This window comes from Lactuca sativa, chromosome 5 (assembly GCF_002870075.4).
Source record: "Lactuca sativa cultivar Salinas chromosome 5, Lsat_Salinas_v11, whole genome shotgun sequence".
Lineage (NCBI taxonomy): Eukaryota > Viridiplantae > Streptophyta > Magnoliopsida > Asterales > Asteraceae > Lactuca > Lactuca sativa.
The window spans coordinates 250,952,704-250,975,150 of NC_056627.2; the positions used below are offsets into that span (position 1 = coordinate 250,952,704).

Sequence of the window (22,447 nt, forward strand, 5' to 3'; positions counted from 1 at the left end):
TAGTGGCTCAGAATGAGGTTCCCGTCTCGGTGGTTTCTGACAGAGATGTGTGGTTCACTTCCAGATCTGGAAGAAATTTCACGATGAGCTGGGTACTCGTCTGCACTTTAGTACCGCTTTTCACCCGCATACGGATGGTCAGAGCAAACAGACCATCCAGACTTTGGGGGATATGCTGCGGGCATGCGTTTTAGACTTCGGAGGTAGTTGGGATACTTACCTTACATTGGCAGAGTTTTCCTACAAAACAGCTATCATGCGAGTATTAATTGTCCTCCCTTTGAGATTTTGTATGGGAGGAAGTGCAGGACCCCGATATGTTGGGGTGAGGTTGGATAGAGGGTCATGGGGAGTACTGAAGTGGTACTCAATAGAGGATCCAAAAGGTTCGGACCAGGCTTCAGACAGCTTAGAGCCAGCAGAAGAGTTATGCTAACAAGCAACGTTCGGACCTGGAATTCCAGGTCGGGGATATGGTGCTTCTGAAGGTGTCGCCTTGGAAAGGTTTCATTCGGTTCAGGAAGCGGGGCAAGTTTGGCCCCAAGTACATTGGACCCTTCAGGGTCGTAGCCCAGGTGGGTAAGGTAGCATATAGTTTGGACCTTCCAGCCGAACTCAGTCAGATTCACAGTACCTTTCACGTCTCCCAGCTGCGGAAGTGTTTGGTAGACGATTTAGCAGTCGTGCCTTTAGAGGATATTCGGGTGGATTACAACATGAACTACCTCGAGCGGCCAGTAGCTATCCTCGACAGGAAGTCGAGGGATCCGAGGAATAAGAGGGTGGAGCTGGTGAAGGTGCAATGGCATCACTGCAAGGGCTCGGAATGGACCTGGGAGTCGGAGGACGAGATGAGGGAGCCCTACCTCGAGCTTTTTCTGGATTGAGCAACAGACTTCGACGGCGAAGTCTAAAATAAGTGTGGAGATTTGTAACACTCGGTTCCTTGTACGTATTTAAATTCAAGTAATTTCATATTTTACTCTGGGACTCAGTGAGTTGGAGGCCCAACTCGTCGAGTAGACTGGATTTCTAGTTGTGGGGGTTAAGTGAGCTTGGGATTTCAGAAGGAGCTAGGAGATCCAAAGGTTTTACTTCATTTCCTGTTTATTGGAGGTAAAAAGTCCAGACCTTGCTTCTCCTTTCATTAGATACTCTTTTTGGAGTAACTTAGGGTTTTTGGAAGCCATTTTGGAGCCATTCTTGGATCCGACCACGATTTTGGGATAAGAACTTCAGATCTAGAACCATTGGGGGTTCCTATGGCATAAAGGTGCCAACTTTATTTCCATAAGAACCCCATGCACCATATTAACCCCATTTTAGAGCTTTTTGAGCCAAAAACCCCATGCATGGACATCAAGTTCGTAACTTTATGTATAATATGTACCCTAGGAGGTCAGATTTATGGTTTAGATGCCTTGAGACCCACTGAAATCGACTGTTTAGTTTTGGACAAATATCGACTTGGCGAGTTGCTTAGGTGACTCAGTGAGTCGGCTCATAGTCTGCCCCAAAACGAATTCTGGAAGTGGTCTTTGGTTGAGTTGAAAGAAAACTCAGCCAGTTGGGGTTAGTTATGGAGTTGAAGATCAAAGGACTCGACGAGTTCAAGGAGGAACTCGGTGAGTTCAAGGCAATATCCCAACCACATGAAGACGGACTCGACGAGTTCAATGAGAACTCGGTGGGCCAGTTGAAGAAGGTCCCGATATTTGTTGAATGTGAAATCGTCGAGCTCTTGCTAGACTCGACGAGTAGGAAGGGGATTGTATCATTTTGAGGAAGTGGGGACTCGACGAGTTGGTGGACCAACTCGGTGAGTCTAGTCAACCAAATGTTGACTTTGACCAGGTCTTTGACCTTGACTTTGACCGGGGCTTTGAGTTGACCCTTGTGAGAGTTATGAGTATGAAATGGTAATGTAGAAAGGATGTTGTGTAGAGATTGAGGAGTCGAGAAGAGTTGATTTTCATACCGAGGACAATACAGACACTACACGACATTAAGGTGGGTTACCTTCCAGTAGAGGTGGGCCTACGGCCACAATGCCGGCCCACCAGCAGGAGTTGTGTTTAGATGATTGTCCTTGTGATAATTGTCTAGGTTTGCTACTACCTAATGTGTCTTATGTGCCAGTATGATAGATCGGAGGGTAGGCAGGTACCCCAGAATGGCCTGACACGGGTAGGTCAGCACCCCAGAATGGCTTGGCATTGGTAGGTCAACACCCTAGAATGGCTTGACATGGGTAGGTCGGGCACCCCAGAATTGCCTGGCAGTATGTATGATTGTATCGTATGTGGTATGTTGGGGGAACTCACTAAGCTTTGTGCTTATAATTTTCAGTTTTGGCTTCAGGTACTTCTTCGTCAAAAGAGAAGGAGCCGACAGGGTAGCAGCGCATCACACACACACTTTATTAGCATGCTTTGTATATACATTAAAGAATGTAATTTTGACATCCATTTTCCATAATATTTCATAGTCATAATCAAGGTTCTAAAAAGCTCGTCATGGCTCCGCCATGGCGCGTCATGGCTCCAAGGCTTGTATGTGCCGCCAAGCTTTACCAAAACTCCGCCTTGACTCATATATGTGTATAAAAATAAATAATAGTTGAAAATACATATAAAAATATGAATTATATACAAAATTGTCGCCTTAAGTCACGCCTTACAAACGACGTGACTTGCCTAGGCTCGTAAAAGCTTGAGGCTTGACATTGCCGCCAAGTCACGCCTTACGTTATTTAGAACATTGGTCATAATATACGACTATGAAAGAAAGAAAGAGGTAGGTTCAGATGTTTTTCACATCTATTGTGTGCTAGAATGCACCAATAAAAATTTAGTAAAAATTATATGTATATTAAATGATATTCATACTTATAATTCATTTTTATGAAAACTAATTAAATTCGTCATTAATGTCAATAATAATAATATTCTTTCAGAATGAATTTGTATCTAGAAGAATGAGAGTGTATTCTAGTACAATACACTCTTGTTCTTCATATTCCGTACAACTTTATTGTATTTTAAGTGAGGGAGTCCTGAAACAAAAAACGAACACATACATAAAAATCATGATGCGAATTCATTCTGAAAGAATGTTATTGCTAACATTAATGATGAATTTAATTAGTTCCATAAAAAGATAATTATAATTATAGATATCATTTAAGATACATTAGGTGTGAGACTTGTATATTATGCGGGTTGATTAAAACAAAATATTAAATATAAAAGAGTAAATGGAAAGTTTGTTTATATTTGAAATTTGAAATAAGTGAAAATTATGAGAAAAAAATTAAAAATGAATAAACATGTGAAAAATAAAAATAAAATTATGTGTTTAGTTGTTAGACCCGTGTACTAAAGAGTTTAATTACAACAAAATGTTAAATACGAACATTTAAAATGTAACTTATTAGAAATTGAAATTGAAATTGAAATTTTAAATTTAAAATTTTAAATTAATATAGTTATTATGGTATATTTAATTTATGGAAAGTAATTAATGATATATTGGAGAATAAAAAATGAAGTAAATTACAATTGACAAGTGGAAAATATATCTCTCTAAATTACCACAAATTGACATTGGCAAATTGAAGAAATAATGATACTTGACAAAATTATTTTCATTTATTAGGGAGGATACAATTATAGAAATAATTTAATATTTATCTTTATTTAATTAAATAATTATTTAATTTTATTAACTTTCTATATTTGCATTATAACACACAATAAATGTAAGAAACACATTAACCTGGTTATATATATATATATATATATATATATATATATATATATATATATATATATATATATATATATATATACACACACACACACACACAGAGTAACCATTCACCAAAAGTCGGACCTTAAAGGTGTACACATTACGATCCATGTCATTTTTCTTCTTGAAGACCTTAATTTTGTCTCCAGAATCGTTTTCATTACCGACAGCCAAAGATGCTAACCACACCCGTTACTTGTTGTCAATTTTCATTGAGAACGGGGCAAGAATATTTTGCTTTATTGATTACCTGAACAACTAGGATTTCATGGTGTTCCGTGTTTGCTCGTATAGATACTTATGGCGGTTTTCTTTCTTAAACATCTCTTTTACATCAACATCGTGATTTAAGATATATATCGATTAAACTCTATATAGTTGGTTGGTTAATTTATTATATGCAATTGGATTTGTGCTTTTGGAGATTTTAATGTAACAAACTATTTATTTTATTTGCTGCTTTTACTTGTAAATAGTTTTGAGAACCTAAAATTTCCAACTAATACCACCTAAGGTTCATTTAACCCAAAATTTCCAACTAAAACCCTCGTGGGTGTGTATTTAAAGCATTTTTCGAAATAATTGTTATTCAGACCACACAAATGTTTCACTTTCACTTGGTTCATTTTGATTTAACACCTTTTATACAAAAATTGTAACACCATGTGCAATCATCCTTTATGAACAATAGAACAACTTTTAAACCATCAAAACTCTCATATATTTAGGGAAAATGCAACTTCTCCAAAAAGATCATGTACTAGATACTTGATAAATTTTCTAGAAAAGTATATTTTACACTAAATTGTATGTTTGATCTTCTATGCCTATATCATCATATCATAAGCTCATAGCTCATCATCAATTCATCATATCACAAGCACATAGCTCAAGGTTCTCATTTTCTAAACTTCTTACAACTCACATACAACCCCTACCATTGTACCATTAATAATCCGCTCCTTTATGTGCTTAGATTTCTATAACTTGTGTCATATCAACTTACTTTGTATTTTTCCTGTTGTATATTAATTAACCACAATTTCATAAATTTATCATTTAACTAAGTTCAATCTCACTTTTCGAACGTATATTGCATCATATCCATTTCCCACAAATACATGAGCTTATTCTCCCTTGAAATTTGACAAAACTACTCTTTCTCACCAAATCTCATTAAATCAAATACTAATTAACATATATTGAATTGGTTGGTTAATTAAGATATTTCCAAACACCATGTTTTATCATATTTTCAATTTGACAAAAAGTAGATGTTACACAAAACGTTGATCATTGCAAAATTTGTGCATTGCTTTAAGATAGATAGGGTTGCCCTCTATGTGTATGGAGATGATGAAAACGACGAGTAATAAGTGCAATTGTTCTTTTGTTTGAAAAAACTCTTTGACAATCTCCAAACCATATTATATATCATCAACAATCATACAATCACTCTTCAAGAAGATATCAAAAAAGAAAGCATATAGCAAATAAGCAAACTGCTGAATATATGTATGAACTGCTAAAACAATTCTGGATACCTGATAATGGTCTTTTTTTTTAAATTTTGATTGAAGAGTAAAATCAAATGTGAGTAAAATCAAATGTAACAATGTCTGCATCAAGAACATTGCTAGTTACGATTATTTTTCTGTAAAATTGACATTGTCGATTCAAGCAATCAACAACGCAAAATATGAACGAAGGTCTTACAAGATGTTCTGACCTAATATTCCTGTGCAAAAGTCATATTGGGTGGGGTGTAGAGCTCCCGTGTGTAGGGATCACCACGGCGTATGTTAGCAATGTTCAACTGTTCAACATCATCCTCTGTAGTAGGACAGTCAATGTTCTTTTCATCCACCTGAGTAAATTCCTCGGTAGCATTAGCGGTCGATTTGGTAGCCAGTGAAACCCCAGGTATTTTCTCAGAAATCAACTCATACCTCGTTGCCGTCGACATGTGTTCTTCACGGCCGCGAGGAGTAAATGCGGAATAAACCTCCGGTGGACGATGCGGTGGAGCCCCAGAAATAGAGATACCCTGCATATCCGTATTTATAGCAGGAGAGGGCACAACGGATGTCATCGGCACTAATACCGGGGATTCAGCTACGTTGGAAGACGGACGAGGCGTAGCAGCTTCCGGAACTGCAACCGTCTGATTTACGGTTGAATTGGAAGGCGGTTGAGGAGAGGGCACAGTCATCGGAGAGGGAGGAGTGTGAACGTTTGTAAGGTTTGTTGCTGCTGATTCGTAACCGTGATCTCTCGTTGAATTCGACGCAACGTTACTTCCAATAATCGAAGTCGCGTTTCCGGTATCCGTCAGAGATCTGAAGTCAATAATACCTTCCAAACCATGAACAGCGATATGTTCGTCGTAGAACAAACCAGGAAAAGCAATATCAATTCCTTCCACCACAACCGGGAATGGAAGCAGCAGAGGATTCACTATATGAATCTCATGACCACGTACAAGCGATGGGAAAGAATTCGAACCATAAGGAAGCATCCGGAGGTCAGGAAGAGAGAGACGGTGAGGCACGCCGTGGAAACGCAGAGCCATGGTGTAATCGGCCGCCGACATGCTCATGTCAAGAGAATAAAGAGCCGAATCGATCGGTGCGAAGAAGGTGAAGTTGCTGCCGGTTAAAATGTCGTAGCGAAGGTCGGTGGTTGTGATTGCGTTGGCGAAGAGGTGATAGCCTCTGAATCTGAGAGCAGAGAGCATCGAGTAGTATTCACGTTCTGGAACGGCGGTAACAAGGACGGTGTTGGTGAAGATGAGGAGGAGGAGCGCGGCTGAGATGCTGAAAGTGGACGCCATTGTTGCCGGTGGAAGGTGGATCGGATCGATGAAAAGTTGAAATGATTTTGGCGGGATTTTGTTTTCTGTTGCAACTGACTCCAAAGTCGGTGTTTTATACCCCATCAATACTGTGCCACGCTACCACAATTTTTATTATTCGATTCTGTTAAAAACAATGTAATTTTCTTTTAGCATTTTCAAACGAGGCAATTAAAAGAACAAAATTTTAAAAATAAACAAAATAAATAAATAAACAAACAAACAAAACTCCTGTTTGATAAATGAATAATAGAGATCGATATATGAATTTATAAGAAAAAAAAAAAAAAAAAAAAAAAAAAAAAAAAAAAAACTAATAATTATTGATCAATTTTTAAAAGTTTTAATGTTTAAAAAATAAATTTTGTTTTTGATTATTTGATAATTTAGTGTTCAAAAAAAACCTAATAAAACACGCCCTTAGGGCGTGTTTGGCAAAAGTAGCTGTTAGTTAGAAACGGATAGCTGGTAGCGTGTAACTGGTAGCTGGTAGCAGGAAACTATAGTTTTTATTTGTTATATGAATGTTTGGCAAAAGTAGCTGGAAGCTTTTGAAATATATAAAATTACATAAAATGACAATTGATTAAAAATAAATAAACATATAAATATATTTTTAAGGGTAATTATGGAAATTGATTTCAAAAGCTCATTAGCATTTTGTTAAACGCTACATGAAGTAGCTTTTAGAATCAGAGCGTTTTGTTAAAACTAAAAGATAAATGTTCGTACTGTCAAACGAAACTTTTTGTTTAAACTAAAGCGTTTTATCAAAAGTCAAAAGCTAGAAGCTCCCAAACGCTTCCAAAAACTACATGTCAAACACGCCCTAAGTCTAACTTTTTTAACAGAAAATCCTTATTATTTAATATTTCATGATAATATATCATTTCCTATTAAAATAAAAATAGACTTTTTTGTTAATTTGGACAAAATATTAAATATCGATACTTTTCTGTTCAAAAAATAATTTGAAACTTAATCGTTACTTTTCCCAAAATATTAGGATTTTTCTAAAAAATTTCCTATGAAATAATAATTTGGATTACTGACATGAGGACACCATATCAATCTCCTAAAACTTAATGAGAAATATGATGTAGTATTATTAATTTATGAGTTTGCCTTCGTTTTAAAAATGAGTTGAACAAAAATCCGTTTCTATTAAGGGGGAGAGGGTGCCAAAATTTCAGTTCCTATAGAAATCTCATTTCATGATTTTGCCTTCAAATTGAGACATGTATTGGGGGTATATGTATTGATTGAGGGTTTAATATTTTAGTGACGCATGAATATAGGAAAATAATAATGTATTTTGAGGATAATGTGTGTTTGATAATTGAGAGACCATGCAGGTTATTTAGTCGTAGTTAATATTTTTTATGATAAAAAGTCGAAAATGAGAAATATTTTAATTTACTTTCCTCTCTCTTCCATGTATAGACAGGGGCGGTCTTACAATGGGGGCATTAGGGGCAGCTAAGCCCACAACAAAAAAAAAAATAAAAAATAGGTTTTTTTCAAAAAATATTTTATTTTAACCATTCAAAATTATTTATTTTGAATCTTCGAAAAAATTTGCCCCCACAAAAAGTTATAGAAAAAATATTTGCCCTCACTTAGGAAATTTTTTGGGTCCGCCCCTTCATGTAGAGGTAAGAATTTGGTTTGTTCTTATTTCCAGCCGTCCTAACATTGTTCTTTTTCGGTATAGTCTCTTTTGGTATGGTTTCAGTCTAAAGCAGTTCGCCCGATCGTCTTTTGCGGTAGTCGGACCGCACAAGACTATTTATCTTTAAAATCTGTCTATTTTCGGTTTTATTTGTTTCGTCTTGTCTTTTTTTATTAATATAAAAACTTTAATATTTGATTAATATAAAAACATATAAACTATTTGGCAAAATTACATCTCTTCTCTTTATTCTAATAAATTAATAGGTTTATTCTCTTTATGACAAGTGTCATAATATTAGAACTATTCATTAATATTATATGACATCTATCATGTCAATTGTCAACCTAAGAAAATTATCAATTTCAAATTTTAAATTTTAAATTTTCCTCTCTAGTTACATTAAATTAATAATTGATTCTCCATTTTATATTTCAAATTTTAAATTTTTTCACTCTAATTATATTAAATTAATAACATTAGATTAAAAAATAAAATAAAATTGATATAAATTATAAAATGATATAATTTTACGTATTTATTTAAATCAACGATTATAATTTTTTATAACTAAAAAGATATCTATTAAGTAATAGTTTATATAAATAATTAATTAATAATTTTGATTTTTTAATATGAAAATTTAATTAATTTTATACCGTAGTTTTCACGCATATAAAATAGTAAGTTATAAAATATAAACTTATTATTGAAACGATATTGAGAGGGAAATTGCAATGATTGTAATTGTGGTGAATAAACTTCATTTTTTGAGTGTTGGCACTTGGCAGTGAAGCGTTTTCCGATTTCTTCAATATTGGTGCTATTATATGATGGCACTTCCGCTAATATGCTTTCTGTTTCGTCTTCAAATTCTAATTTTTAAATGTGGGTTAAACTTTCTTCAATATACGGGTTCTTTTGTGTTTTATCCACCTAATCATAATAGTTTTTAAGCATCACATACATTTTCAAGGAGTCATACATCAACATACATCTTCTTAAACTTTAATATTATGCCGTTAGGTGAAATATATATATATATATATATATATATATATATATATATATATATATATATATATATATATATATATATATATATATATATATATATATATATATATATATATATATCCTATCTTAATAAAAGAATCATCTACTTGCCACGTGTCGATTTCTTATACACCTGCATCTTATTCTCCCATTCAAACTTCACCCATTTTCTTCCTCTCCATTAAACGTTTACAATCAAAATCAAAATTCAAACTCATTCCAAAATTGTGGCTATAAGTTGCGCACTGATATCCCCCTATATCTGCAAATTGACGAGATAAATGGATTGATTTATATTTTTGATTGAAACCTAATTTCAAATCACTTCACTTTTCTATTAATCGCTTAAAGAGGTGAATCTGATCAGACCTGAATTTTTACTCCACCACCGCCAGCCACCTTCACACCTTCGTTGTTACGCCTCCATCTTTATTTTCCTTATAATCTGGTTTAATCTCCAACATACCAAGTTTCCAACTCCATGATACGAACAAGAATAACACATCCCCACCCCCTTCTCTTCACCCGCTTCTGACATTTAGAGTTCTGGATGGTGAATTTTTTTCAATCAAAAAGGTAATCCCAGACTCCTCAAAACTGGATGAACACTTGTTTTTTCTTTCTTGGTATTTATTTCTTGGTTTTTGTGAGTTAAAATTACCAATTTGTCTGTTAAATGGACTATTGATATTACTGGAAGGTTGATAAAGAATAATGTTCATTTGAAATGTTACATGCATTATCATTCAAATTTGTATATCGGTGCAACTGTACAAGAAACTTCATGACGACACTGATCCTTAAAATCTTCATCGTCTCGTTGGAAACATCCTAGCTTATTAGGTTTCTGGTATGTGTTGGCTTATTTCTTCATATCTATGGATCTTTTGAATATATCGGACCTTTCACGTAAACAAGAGGTTTTTGATGAAATGCACGAACGAAATTTTGTCTGCATATTCTTCTAATAAGTTCAACACAATTGTTATGTATTGATGTGTTTTTTTGTTTATGTGGATTTGTTGTCATTTATCTATGTACCTGATGGTTTATAGCTTATGTGGACTGTAAATCAGTATCTGCAGCTTGAAATAAAAACTAAAACTATGTGTTTTTGTGTATGTGAACCATCTTTGTGCGTTATCTTGTGTACATTTTCCATCTTCCTGTTTATGTGTATGTGTTACATTTTCTCAATTCTCGCCCATGTTTCTGGCCTACAGATACAAACCCACCACCACCATCTCTCAAACTGAATGTTTGTGTTTAACGATGTGTGTGTGTGTGTGTGTTTAACTATATATGTATGTTGATTTCATAGATTTGGGTACGGATCTAACCTATGTCGAGTCCTTTGATTTCAAAGAGACTGTGAAGCTAGGGTAAATACTTCAATTTGTAAGCAAATACACTCTCTTCTTTCTTCCTTTTGTTGGTTCATATTGAGAAGGACTCTATAAATTTAAATCCACAAGTATATAGTTACAAAAATCCAAGTTTCTAAATAACTAACTCTTTTCGAATCTATTATTAATTATTATTACATCTATTAAGTTTTAAAGTTGTTTTATTATGTAGACCTCGTGTAGTAAATGGGTTATAACCTAGTATATATATATATATATATATATATATATATATATATATATATATATATATATATATATATATATATATATATATATGAAGCTATGATACTAGCTTGGACCGTTAAAAAGTCAATAAGCTAAAAATATGTTTGGTAAAGACAAACTTTTAGGCAAAAGAAATGATTTTTTTTTAAAAATCATTTTTACTTGGCTTTTCCAAAAAGTCAATAAGGAGCTTCAAATGAACTTCCAAACACGCCCTTACATTACAATCGTAGTCGACTGCTTTATAAATTTATAATTCATCTAATAGTGGTTGAATTCTTGAATGTTTTTGAGATAATTCATTAAACCATGAGTTGTTGATACTTATAAAATCCATAGGTGATGTCGAAGAAAACTAGACTTTGAAAGCTAAGGCTTGTGTAGACCGGCCCAGACCAGTTTAAGCTTAAACAAAGAATGATCAGAGATAAACTTAGAAGTAAAAGACCAATCAAATCTTGAAAATGGGTATCAACCGGAGACTAGTGGTTTTAGACTAGACATGGACACTTCCATCCTAGACTAGTCCAATCTCGATCCAAACATCGAAACCGATTATGAGCGATTCAAGTGATCAACCTAGTTAGTGTTTTTTGTCCCGAAAACAAAGAGAGATTATTTGTTGGGTTTCATGAGTATTTTAGGTTTTAAGAAGGCTGGTAGCTATTATTCATGATTTAAAATGATAATTGATTGTCTTGGTTTTAAGAATCAATTTTTTTAGGGTTTCATGACTAACATCTAAGATATACTATTTAGAGTTTTGATAACTTTATTACTTCTTTTATTTAATACTTAGATTATTTTCACGTGAGTTTGATGTCGATGTCCTTTAGATATAAGAGATACTTCAAGGTGGTGTTTGTCTTTTAGCAAAAACGTTTTTTCTCTTTTTATGTATGCGGGCAAAATGAAATTTCAAAGAAAGAATGTTTGTTTTATTGGAAGATAAAAGGCATAAAATGTCATTTTAACCTCTTTTTCTAGAAAGGAAAATTGACTTATCAGGGTAATTATATTTTCATTTTATTCACATGTAACATCCCAAAATTTAAGACCAAAATTTTCATTTTTGATTTAATCATTCATAAAACAATTTATAGTAAACATCATCAAGTTATCTTATTTCATAAAAATCATAGATCACAAATCTCAAAAACATGTCATAAGATAGTAATAATGTCAGAATACAAATCCCAAGGATCCCATATGCGAAAAATATGTGTGTCTGATGCGCTGCTACCATGTCGGCTCCTTTCCCTTCGAAGAAGAAGGACCTGAAACAAAAACTGAAAATTATAAGCACAAAGCTTAGTGAGTTCCCCCATCATACCACATACCATACAAACACATAATGCCTAGCATATCTGGGTGCTGGCCTCCCCTTCGGTATCTTTCAACCGGTAACTGCCTAGCATGTCTGGGTGATGGCCTCCCCTTCGGTATCTTTCAACTAGTAACTGCCTAGCATATTTGGGTGTTGGCCTCCCCTTCGGTATCTTTCAACCAGTAACTAGGGACTATTTCACCCCTATCACTACCACATAATAACATAATGTCACACCCCAAAACCAAGAACGGCAGAAACGTTCTGGGGCGGAGGACGTCATGTACAGTATCACAACAATGAAAAGTAGTAAACAAGCAACAACATCATCCATTGCATTAATAAAATAATTATTATACAAGTGTGTTCTGTCAAATTATAGTAGACACTAAAGAATAAATCAAAATGAAAGATGCGTCTTGAACGAGCACCATCTTCCCTGAACCTTGCATCGGTACCTGTCTATGGTTGACCTGAGGATACAAGTTATTTTGAAAGCGAGTATCAGCTTTAAAGCTGGTGAGATCATAAGTATTTTAGTGTCTTAATTTGTATGTAAGTATTTGTATGTATATGAACTGTAAGTATTGAAAATGTATATGAACTGTAAGTATGCAAATGTTTTGTATGATCCTAGGAAGCCCTATGTTTCCTACTAATTTTATCCTTCTACCAAGGCATCTAGTGTCTGTGTGTGTGTCTCTTGTAAGAGCATGTATTTTCCCAAATCTGACTATCATTATCCAAAAATATAGTTTCTACATTATCGTGCATCGTGTGAATATTCACAAAGTGAATGTAATGGGAAAAATATATAGTACTATGGTGTAGTGTCGAACTACAACCGTACTAATTACCTTAAGTCTAGGGTAATCTCGTAAGTACTGTAGTATTTGTAATAAGTGACTACCTCTGTACTCCTATTGCCTTATTTGAGGGATAAGGCCTAATGTGATGGCTAGATCCTAGGCTAAACGCTCCCCTGTCAAATGGATTTTGGGACCTTTACACGACGCCTGCATGTATGCAAGCCGTGAACATCCACATTACTATGATCATGTATACCCGATATACCTACCACAATGCGTTATGATTCATCGGTATAGATAGATCCTGAACTTGTTCTATGCTATAGCACCTAGTGATGTCTGTCATATCACAGTATATGTAACCGCACTCATGTAAACGTATATATGTAAACGTACTCATGTAAGCGTAATCATGTAAAACATATCTATGTAATAGTATAGTAATGTGTTGTAATGTTCTGCGTGTGCTAGCTGTAATGTGTGTTCTCTTTCTATCTAGCATGTATAGTAATGTATTGTGTGTACTAGATGTAATGTATGTTCTCTCTATCTAGCAAGTATTGACTCATGAATGAACTAACTCATTGTAGGATATCGCGTTCTAGTAATGGTCCTAGTATCTTCCTAAACTACCCATACGATAGCTTACTAGTAATGTAACTGGTACGTATGGACATGGATGTATACCCTTTCTACCCAAGGGTATTGAATGAACTGGAAGAACCTTTATGACTATATATGTACATATAATATATAACTAATATTTAAACGACCTTCGGACGGGTACCCGATATCCTATCAGACCACATCCAAATCGAGGAAAATGAAACAATGTGGATAGCCTTCCTAAGTCTTTTAAACATTACTTATATAACTATACATATAGAGGCATGCAATTGATAATATATAAGCATAAAATAAGTTTTGTAAAACCGTTTGAATAGGATTACTATCTAAGAAAAGATCGACTTGATGTCAATCTATAAAACAGGTTGGAAGTATTTATCTAACAAAACAGTTTTAAATACAAAGAAACATTTGTTTGAAACACAATTGTAAATGAGTTTGAAATGAAACATACAGTGTATAATGAACAATTAAATCAGGAGTTTTAAACATATAAAACGTATATGAAAATCCTTTAAATAACAACTGTTTGGTAAAACAGCTAATGTGTAGCAAATCATTTATATGTTGCTTATTAATCACATGTGATTGATATAATAACTAGCATGATTCTACTTGTACCCCCCCCCCCCCATAAAACATTTAAAAACATTTAAATCATCAATTAAGGGGTATGAACTCACTTGTTGTGGGTGATACGGATGAACTGAAGAGGTAGGACCGCTAGGTGTCAAGTGAAGTCTTGAACACACTCTATGATCCTAGTTAACATATAATTTCACATATATGTAACAAATTAGTCTATAAACAACTAATACACAAGTCAAGACACCCTAGGACATGCTAAACACCTTTATCAAGTGTTATTAGCCTCTAGGATTGCATCTAAGTGTTTGTAGGGGAAGCTATTGTGTGTAGGGCTCAAGGAAAACTCCATAAGGGAGTTCACGACCCTAATGACACTACCAAATGAGTTTACGGTCGTAAACTCATGAGTTTACGGCTGTGAACTCATACCTAGGTGTCCATTTGATGTTTGATGCTCTATAAGGCCCTAATAAGCATTTCTACTTAATGGCTTGGTCTATGGAAGAGTTTAGGGCATAATATAACTCCTTTTAGGAGTTTACGGCCCTGGGACCATATCCCTTGGAGATTACGGCCGTAATCTCCCTTGGGAGGATGTTTATGGTGTTTTCAAGTCCCTAAATTAACTAGGAACTAAACTAGGCTTTTGTATTAGGCTTTAGAAGAGTTTATGGCACCATTTAGCACCATTTTATGGAGTTCACGGCCCTAGAACCTTTTGGTCCGTGAACACCTTACTCTTGGTGTTCTAAGTGTGTTATCTAGTCCTAAACTCATTTAGGTACATGTCCCTTTTAGTCTCTTGGCTTAAGGAGGGTTTTTAGGGCACTTTGGCACATAAAAATGGAGTTCACGGCCCAAGAACTTCCTTGGCCGTGAACTCACTTCTAGCCATGATTCCTTATTGTTTTGTGGTCTAAAACATGTAATGGAGGATTCTAGTTTGAGTTCCAAGGCTTTGGGGGGCATTGGGACACTTTTGGCCCTTAAAATGGAGTTTACCCCCCAAGTGTTCTTGGGCTGTAAACTCCCAAATCTTGGGGTTTTGGTCCGATTTTGATGTTTCTAAACACAATCTAAGCTATATAATATAACTAGATAGAAGTACTCACAATTTGGGATAAAAACCCGAAGATCCGTGAGAGAGAATTTGGCTTTTCTCTAATTGGAAATGTAACTAATGAATTATTTGGTTCAGATTTCTATATATAGTCCTGAGATTTTTAGGCAAAAAATATTTAATTCCCGGAATGAACTCTAATATCCTAGAGTATTGGAATAACAGTGTTGCAAAAAACCCTAGTGCATCCACTCTCCTGATATCTCCTTAAGTGTAAATCCTGAAAAACTGCCAAACTTATACCCGAAGTCTGGAATTTCACTATAGCTGTTCTAACTTCTATTGGCTTGATATGGTTTGTTCAGAATGGAAATTTCAGGTTGTCACACATAACATACTAGCACCTAAGCATAACAGATAATGGCATACCAGATAATTATCACAAAGACAATCATCTCGACTATAATCAATACTAGAGGGTCGGCATTGGTGCCTTCGACCCACTCCTACTGGAAGGTAAATATCTTGTAGTAGATGAACTGTCCTTGGCTCTGGAATCAACTCTCCTCAAACTCCTACACATAATATCTCTTTTAATTACTCTTTCATACTCATAACCCCTTTAACGGTCAACTATGGTCAATGGTCAACCTTCTGGTCTAAGTCAACCTTCTGGTTGACCTAACTCGCCGAGTTGGTCCATCAACTCGTCAAGTTCTCGGGTCCATAGAACTCTGGGGTCTCGATCCTACTCGTCGAGTTCCCCTTCATACAAGTCGGGGCATTTCTCTCACAACTCGTCGAGTTCATCCTTGAACTCGTCGAGTTCCTTTTCATATCAGTTGGGATATTTTTCTCTCAACTCGTCGAGTTCATCCTTGAACTCGTCGAGTTCCTCTTCATATCAGTCGGGACATTTTGCTCTCAACTCGCCGAGTTCATCCTTGGACTCGTCAAGTTCTTTAATCTTCAAGTGCATAAACACGTCCAACTCGCTGAGTTATCTTCTAGACTCAACAAGTTTGCTCAGTAACAACAAAGGTTGGGGGACCACGTCCCAACTCGCTGAGTCGTATGAACGACTCATCGAGTCCCCCAAATTTCAAATCTGTCCAGTCGGGTTCAAGGCTTCCAAACCATAGATTTGGCCTCCCGGGGTTGATATAACACATAAAGTTACAAATTTTACGTTCATGCATGGTGTTATGAAGCTAACAACACCAAAACCAAGCTCCTAAAGAGACCTAAGGCATGGAGAAGGGCCAAGACTTAATAAAGCTGACAGCCTTAAGTCTTATAAGGCCATACACATCCAGATTTGAGGTCCTAACTCCAAAACATGCTTGCATCCATGAATGGTTCCAAAATAGGCTTCTTAAAGCCCTAACTACTTTCATGAAGAGATCTAGTAAATGAATAGCCAAGGTACATACTTTATACCTCTACTGAGTCAAAATGCAACACAAACTCTAGATCTACTTGTCTTCTCTTGAATCCCCAAGCTTCCTCTTCCTTCTCAAGCTTCAAAATCACCAAGAACACACAACAATGGATCAAAAATACTCAAAATCGATTAGGGTTTCGTGAATAAGGCTTGGTGGTGATGGAGGCTGAAGTTGAGGCCAGTTAAAGTGTTTAAATAGGGTGCCAGCCCTATTTAAACACATTTGGATAATTTTTTTGTACACATCTAGGTAACGAACTTGTTGGAAGCGTTCACATATGACCATTATGACCGATTGTAGCAAGTTACAACTTACGTGGCATATATGGGGCAACGATAATTACCTAGGAGGGTAATGAACTATTGGTCTTGTACATATATAAACAATTTTTTTTTACAGTTAACCACCCAACTCGTTGAAATTGTTCATATAATACCATTGTTTCATAAATTTAAATCGGTAGTTGAAGTCGTTCATCCAACTTGTTGAAGTTGTTCACATAATATTGTTTCTAAAAACGAGACACTTGGTTCGATCTGACAGAAGAACACCATTTGTTTCTTAGGGTGGGGATCGAAACAAATGATTAAACTTCTATTTTATGATTGTTACCATAATGGAAGCTCGAGCTCATTCATCCATTGTGTTGGGACTAGGAAACAAGGAGCATAGTGGGTGATTAAGTACACGGTTTAATAAGTAGGAGAGAGGGAGCCAACTGGGGTTTCTAGTTTTGGTCTTTTGTAACAAGTCTAGCAAACCTAAAATCACTAAGGTAGGGTTGTAGGTTCAGACCCAATAACACATTCATGACTTTCACATCTCCATGTAAATTAATGAGCACACGGTCATGATGTAGATACACGAGAGCATAAGTCATGCCTATTATAACCTCGTACCTAGTCTCCCACTTTGGTCCTCATTTCGAACCCCACCCTAAGAAACAAACGATGTTCTTGTGTCATGTCGAACCAAGTGTCTTGATTTCAAAAATAATGGTATTATGTAAACAACTTCAACAAGTTAGACGAACGACTTTAACTACCGATTTAAATTTATGAAAAAATTGTATTATGTAAACAACTACAATAAGTTGAATGGTTGGATATGAACAAAAAAGAAATTGACTAGATGTGAAATTTTTTTTGTCCAAATATAAACAAAACCAATAACGCATTATCCTCCTGGATAATTAACTTTGCTACATATATGTCATGTATACACCAAATAAGCTATAACTTGTTGTAGCCGGTAATAATGTTTATATGTGAACACTTCCAACAAGTTTGTTGTATAAATGCATAAAAAAATACCCGAATATGCATAAAATGAAAAGATAATTATCTTGTTAAGTCAATTTCCCTTCTAAAAACGAAAAGTAGTTTTTGTTTATGAAAGACATTTCTAACAATTAGGTTTTAAATTTGTCATCTTTTTCAATTTGTTTTGTTTTTTCAATTTGTTTTTTTTTTTCTTATTTTGAAAAATAAACTAAAAACACTTTTAGTTTCAGTTAATTTATTTGTCAATTTCGAACATGTTTAATCTCTGATCAATTAGCGAAACATAAAACTAAGCTAAAAATATAATTTATCCACATTTAGATGGTATCAAGGTCATTGATCGTCTTATTTATAGAATCTTATTATTATTTTTATAGAACAATCTTTTTATAATAAAAATATATTTTACATTTTCAAAAACAAACACCACTAAAACAAAACATATAAAAAAAACACCACTAAAACAAAACATATGAAACTGGTCTTTTTATTCAATCATTTGTAATTTAAATCATACTTTTTGTATCTAAGAACTCATCTATGAAATTTAGAGTGAAAATCCATGTATCAAATCGTATTAGGCTTCAAGAAGAAAGATTATTCATTGATTATAGTGTTAGGCTTCAAGAACATTAGTAATCATGATAATGTATTAATCATTAATGTGTGTTGATGTGTTCTTCCAAATCTGAAAATGGGCCAATCGGGCTCGAACTTGGGCTGGATTTCTGCATTAATAGATAACCAAACCATTTGTTGAGATCCAAAGTGCAAAGGGGAAGGTAGGTGGTCGATATGAAGGTGGGGGCCAACTCCATGTATATATATATAACAAAAACAAACAAGTAACAACTATTGATATATAATAAACATGGGGTTGACCCCAACCATTTATGCCTAACCAGAAATCTTGTCAAACTGTTCCATTCATTTAATTCTTTTCATACAAAATCAACTACTACTTGAAATTTGCAACCTGTCTATGTCCATGACCTTCACACACATGATCATACATCCATTACATTAATATCATCATGCTCATGCCCATATGTCCATCATTACTAATATTTCATTCCCCTCTTAACAAAACATAACATGTTCATCATATATATCTTTTGTTTCCCTATTTCTTATTACTCAACACACGTATAACAGAGAAAAGTTATCCAAACAACACTTTATCGAAAAAAATAAAATAAAACCTTAGTCAAACAATCTTGGATTCTTGGATACATATATAAGAATGAATGAAATTATCAAAAGCAACAAAAAGATAATACATAGGAAAAGAAGATTAATTAATGGGTGAACCCGTACCCAAACCCAAACCCAAACCCAAACCCCGAACCCAATAAAAATAACATAAAGAAACATGAATAAAGATATAAAGCACATAAAATGTATACTCAAGCTACACAAATTACCATTATTTTTACCCTTTTGACCATTTTGCAAGATTATACCCTTCCAAGGATTTCAAGGCCTTCAGTCCTACAAGACATGATTTTGCGAAATACTTCTCTAAGTTGGCGTTCCAGAGGATCCAATCCATTCTTTAATGCATTACAAACTAAAGACGCCTCTTGAATTCCCATTTGCACTTCTTCTTTCTGTTCTTCAGTCAATGGAAATTGATGAATGGAATCAACAAAATCCGTGATCAAATGAATTGACTTTTCCATTTGGGAAATCTCTTTAAGAAGCCCAGCACTGTTCTTGCGTTCGCGTTTCTTGGATTCGTCCATGATTCGAATGTGAAGAAGGTTTAATGGAGTCCCCCATGAGAATTGTCTTGGAATAGATAAATGGAATTGGAGATTCCGATCTTGGCATGGAATTGCAGCCACCAGAGCCCATAAAACAAACATCAGAACAAAACCCATTGTGTAAACGATTGTAGCTAAGCCATTAGTGGCAGAAATTTCATGGGGTTTAGGTGGGAGTAATCCATTAGCTATTGACTGAAGTTGCTTACTTGCTGACCATGAATTAGGGACACTCCATGAAAGTGACCTTGAGTGTCCTGCTTTTTGTTGATTGTCTTTATTCCCTTTGTTTAGGCGCCCAAAAGATCGGTTTCTGGTTGAAAAAACGGATGCAGATTCTTTATTTTCATCGAGCATGATGATGGCTAAATCAGTCAAAGCTTTTTTTGCACGCCTAAATTGACCTTCAATTATCACGTTTCTTGGTTTTGAATCGAAAGCACTTGAAACGATTTCCAAATGTTTATACCAAAGTCGAATCTTTTCAAGTCCATCACGGATAGCATTACAGATGTCGAGTGCCCTGATACTTCTATCGAAGAATTCTGTTAGAAATTTATCTAAAGGGGGTTTTGAGAGATTTGCTTCGTGGGTGGAAAGAATGATGTTGAAATCTTCTTGACAAGCTATGAAAGCATCTAATAATTTGGATACCCAATTGAGAGAAAGTAGTTCATCGGGAGAAGCTGCTGAAAGGGCGCGGAATTGGCGGAAGACTTGGTGTTCAAATGATCCGAGTTCACAATGGAATTCAGAGCTGGAATCGCTGTTGACGTCCATGGAATAAACTTGATTATGATCGTTTCCAATCCCCATTATTGAACGGCGAAAGGTCCCGAAAGGCATCGCGTAACCACTTGTCGTCGGCATCTCAATAGAACAGGAATTTTCCACTTGTCACTCGATTACTGAAAAAACCCTCCTGTCGAAATCAAATTTATCATCTCCAAATAAAATTAATATACACTACTTCGAACTCGAACTCGAATTCAAACTCAAACTCAACTGCAAGCAACCCTGAGGAAAACATTTCGAATTCAATCAAGTTAAATTACGATAGCAGTTGTTGAGAGTCTATTCAGCGAATTAAACAAATTTATCACTAAAAAACCCTAAGATACCAAACTCCCTGCACACAATCGCTAAGAAGCCACATGCAATTAAAGACTATTAATAATGAATGTAACAACCGGAAATGGAAGAATTTGGAGAAATCCAGACGAAACTAGAGAATGAAATCGTTGAATTGACTTAGGTTGAAGTAGGATTAGAAGAAGGAAAGTACCTGTATGAAGCTTCCAAAGATAGAGGGAAAAGAGGAACCCTAGCGAAGCCTTCTTACGAGTTCCGATACCATATTTTTTGAAGAAGAGTAGAGAAGGGAGGTTTTGCTTAAATGGAATACAAAGGACTGTAAACGTTTCAAACATGGAAAACCCAAAGACCAAAGTAACAAGCGGACATAACATTTCAACTCATTGTCAGATAAATATAATAATATTAATATTTATTCATGTATCATATCCAACAATATTTTATCAAATTATTAAAAGTTCTCCAACAAATGTGAATTGTTGTGACGAAAGACAAAAGTAATTTATTATTGATATATTTTAATTAAAATTGACAGTTAATATTTTAACACTTTCTTGATGTTATAAAGTTCATAACTCGTATAAACCAAGATAACACTATTACTTTAAGTATTAAGGGCTTTCAATCAAACATTATTTTTTTTTTTTGATAATTACTATTAAAAAAAAAGGTAATGATTTGGGAGGGTAACATACTATTGTTTTTTGTCACATTTAGTCATTAATTTTTTTTTTTGTACTTTAATAGCCATTTTACTTGTTGATTCATGTAAAATTTCCCCTATGAATGATATTAGACAGTTTCAACGGTTGAATCGGTCTAATATGACTTTTTTATCCTAGGTGGCCAATGAGGTGGCATGTAGGCCCCGATTTTGCCTCCCCTCCTCATTAAAGTTAAGAGTGAAATCTCATTTCGTCCTTAAATACGATTAGGGCACAAACTCTCATTAACCCCTGATTTTGTCTCCTTCAATCTTCAATCGGTCTCTATAATGGCTTCATCACAATGTCTCACTGATTAAAACTTCATTGTAGTGGATTTCCACTATAATGTAACATTTGCACCCAACCCCATTAGTATTCTTTGATCCCGACATACAATCAGTGTGAGATGTTGACTTCAATGCATTTGAGTATGAGGAGTTCATGGAATTCCTTCACAAGCTCACCAGAAGTAAAAGCAAAGACATTTACTTCTGCCTTCCACAAGAGTCTTTAAGTCAAGGAATTCATACACTAGTGAATGACGGTGATTACAAAGAATTTTTAGATTTGGTTTATGCAAATGAGAGGAGAATGAATATGTATGTGGACCACTATAATGAACCAATCTTCGAATGGATTGAGGAAGAGGAAAATGAAGATCAAGACTATGGTTGTGAAGAGGATGAAGACTCAGTCTTGTCGGATACTTATTCT

The 22,447-nt window shown here is 34.9% G+C and overlaps 1 protein-coding gene across 3 annotated transcripts; it reads right to left on the reverse strand.

The window, feature by feature from the left end:
• Positions 1 to 19,356: 19,356 nt before the first annotated feature.
• On the reverse strand, positions 19,357 to 21,388 carry LOC111878308 (protein ROH1). 3 transcript variants are annotated; one of them, XM_023874820.3, is made up of 2 exons: positions 21,217 to 21,388; positions 19,357 to 20,839 (listed from the first exon to the last, which is right to left on the reverse strand). In XM_023874820.3, the coding sequence occupies exon 2, from the start codon at positions 20,799 to 20,801 to the stop codon at positions 19,623 to 19,625; it is 1,179 nt and encodes a 392-aa protein (XP_023730588.1). In that variant the 5' UTR covers positions 20,802 to 20,839; positions 21,217 to 21,388; the 3' UTR covers positions 19,357 to 19,622. The 3 variants fall into 3 exon arrangements, with proteins under 3 accessions (XP_023730588.1, XP_023730587.1, XP_023730586.1); XM_023874819.3 differs by having other exon boundaries at positions 19,357 to 20,853; XM_023874818.3 differs by having other exon boundaries at positions 19,357 to 20,948.
• Between the last annotated feature and the right edge of the window lie 1,059 nt (positions 21,389 to 22,447).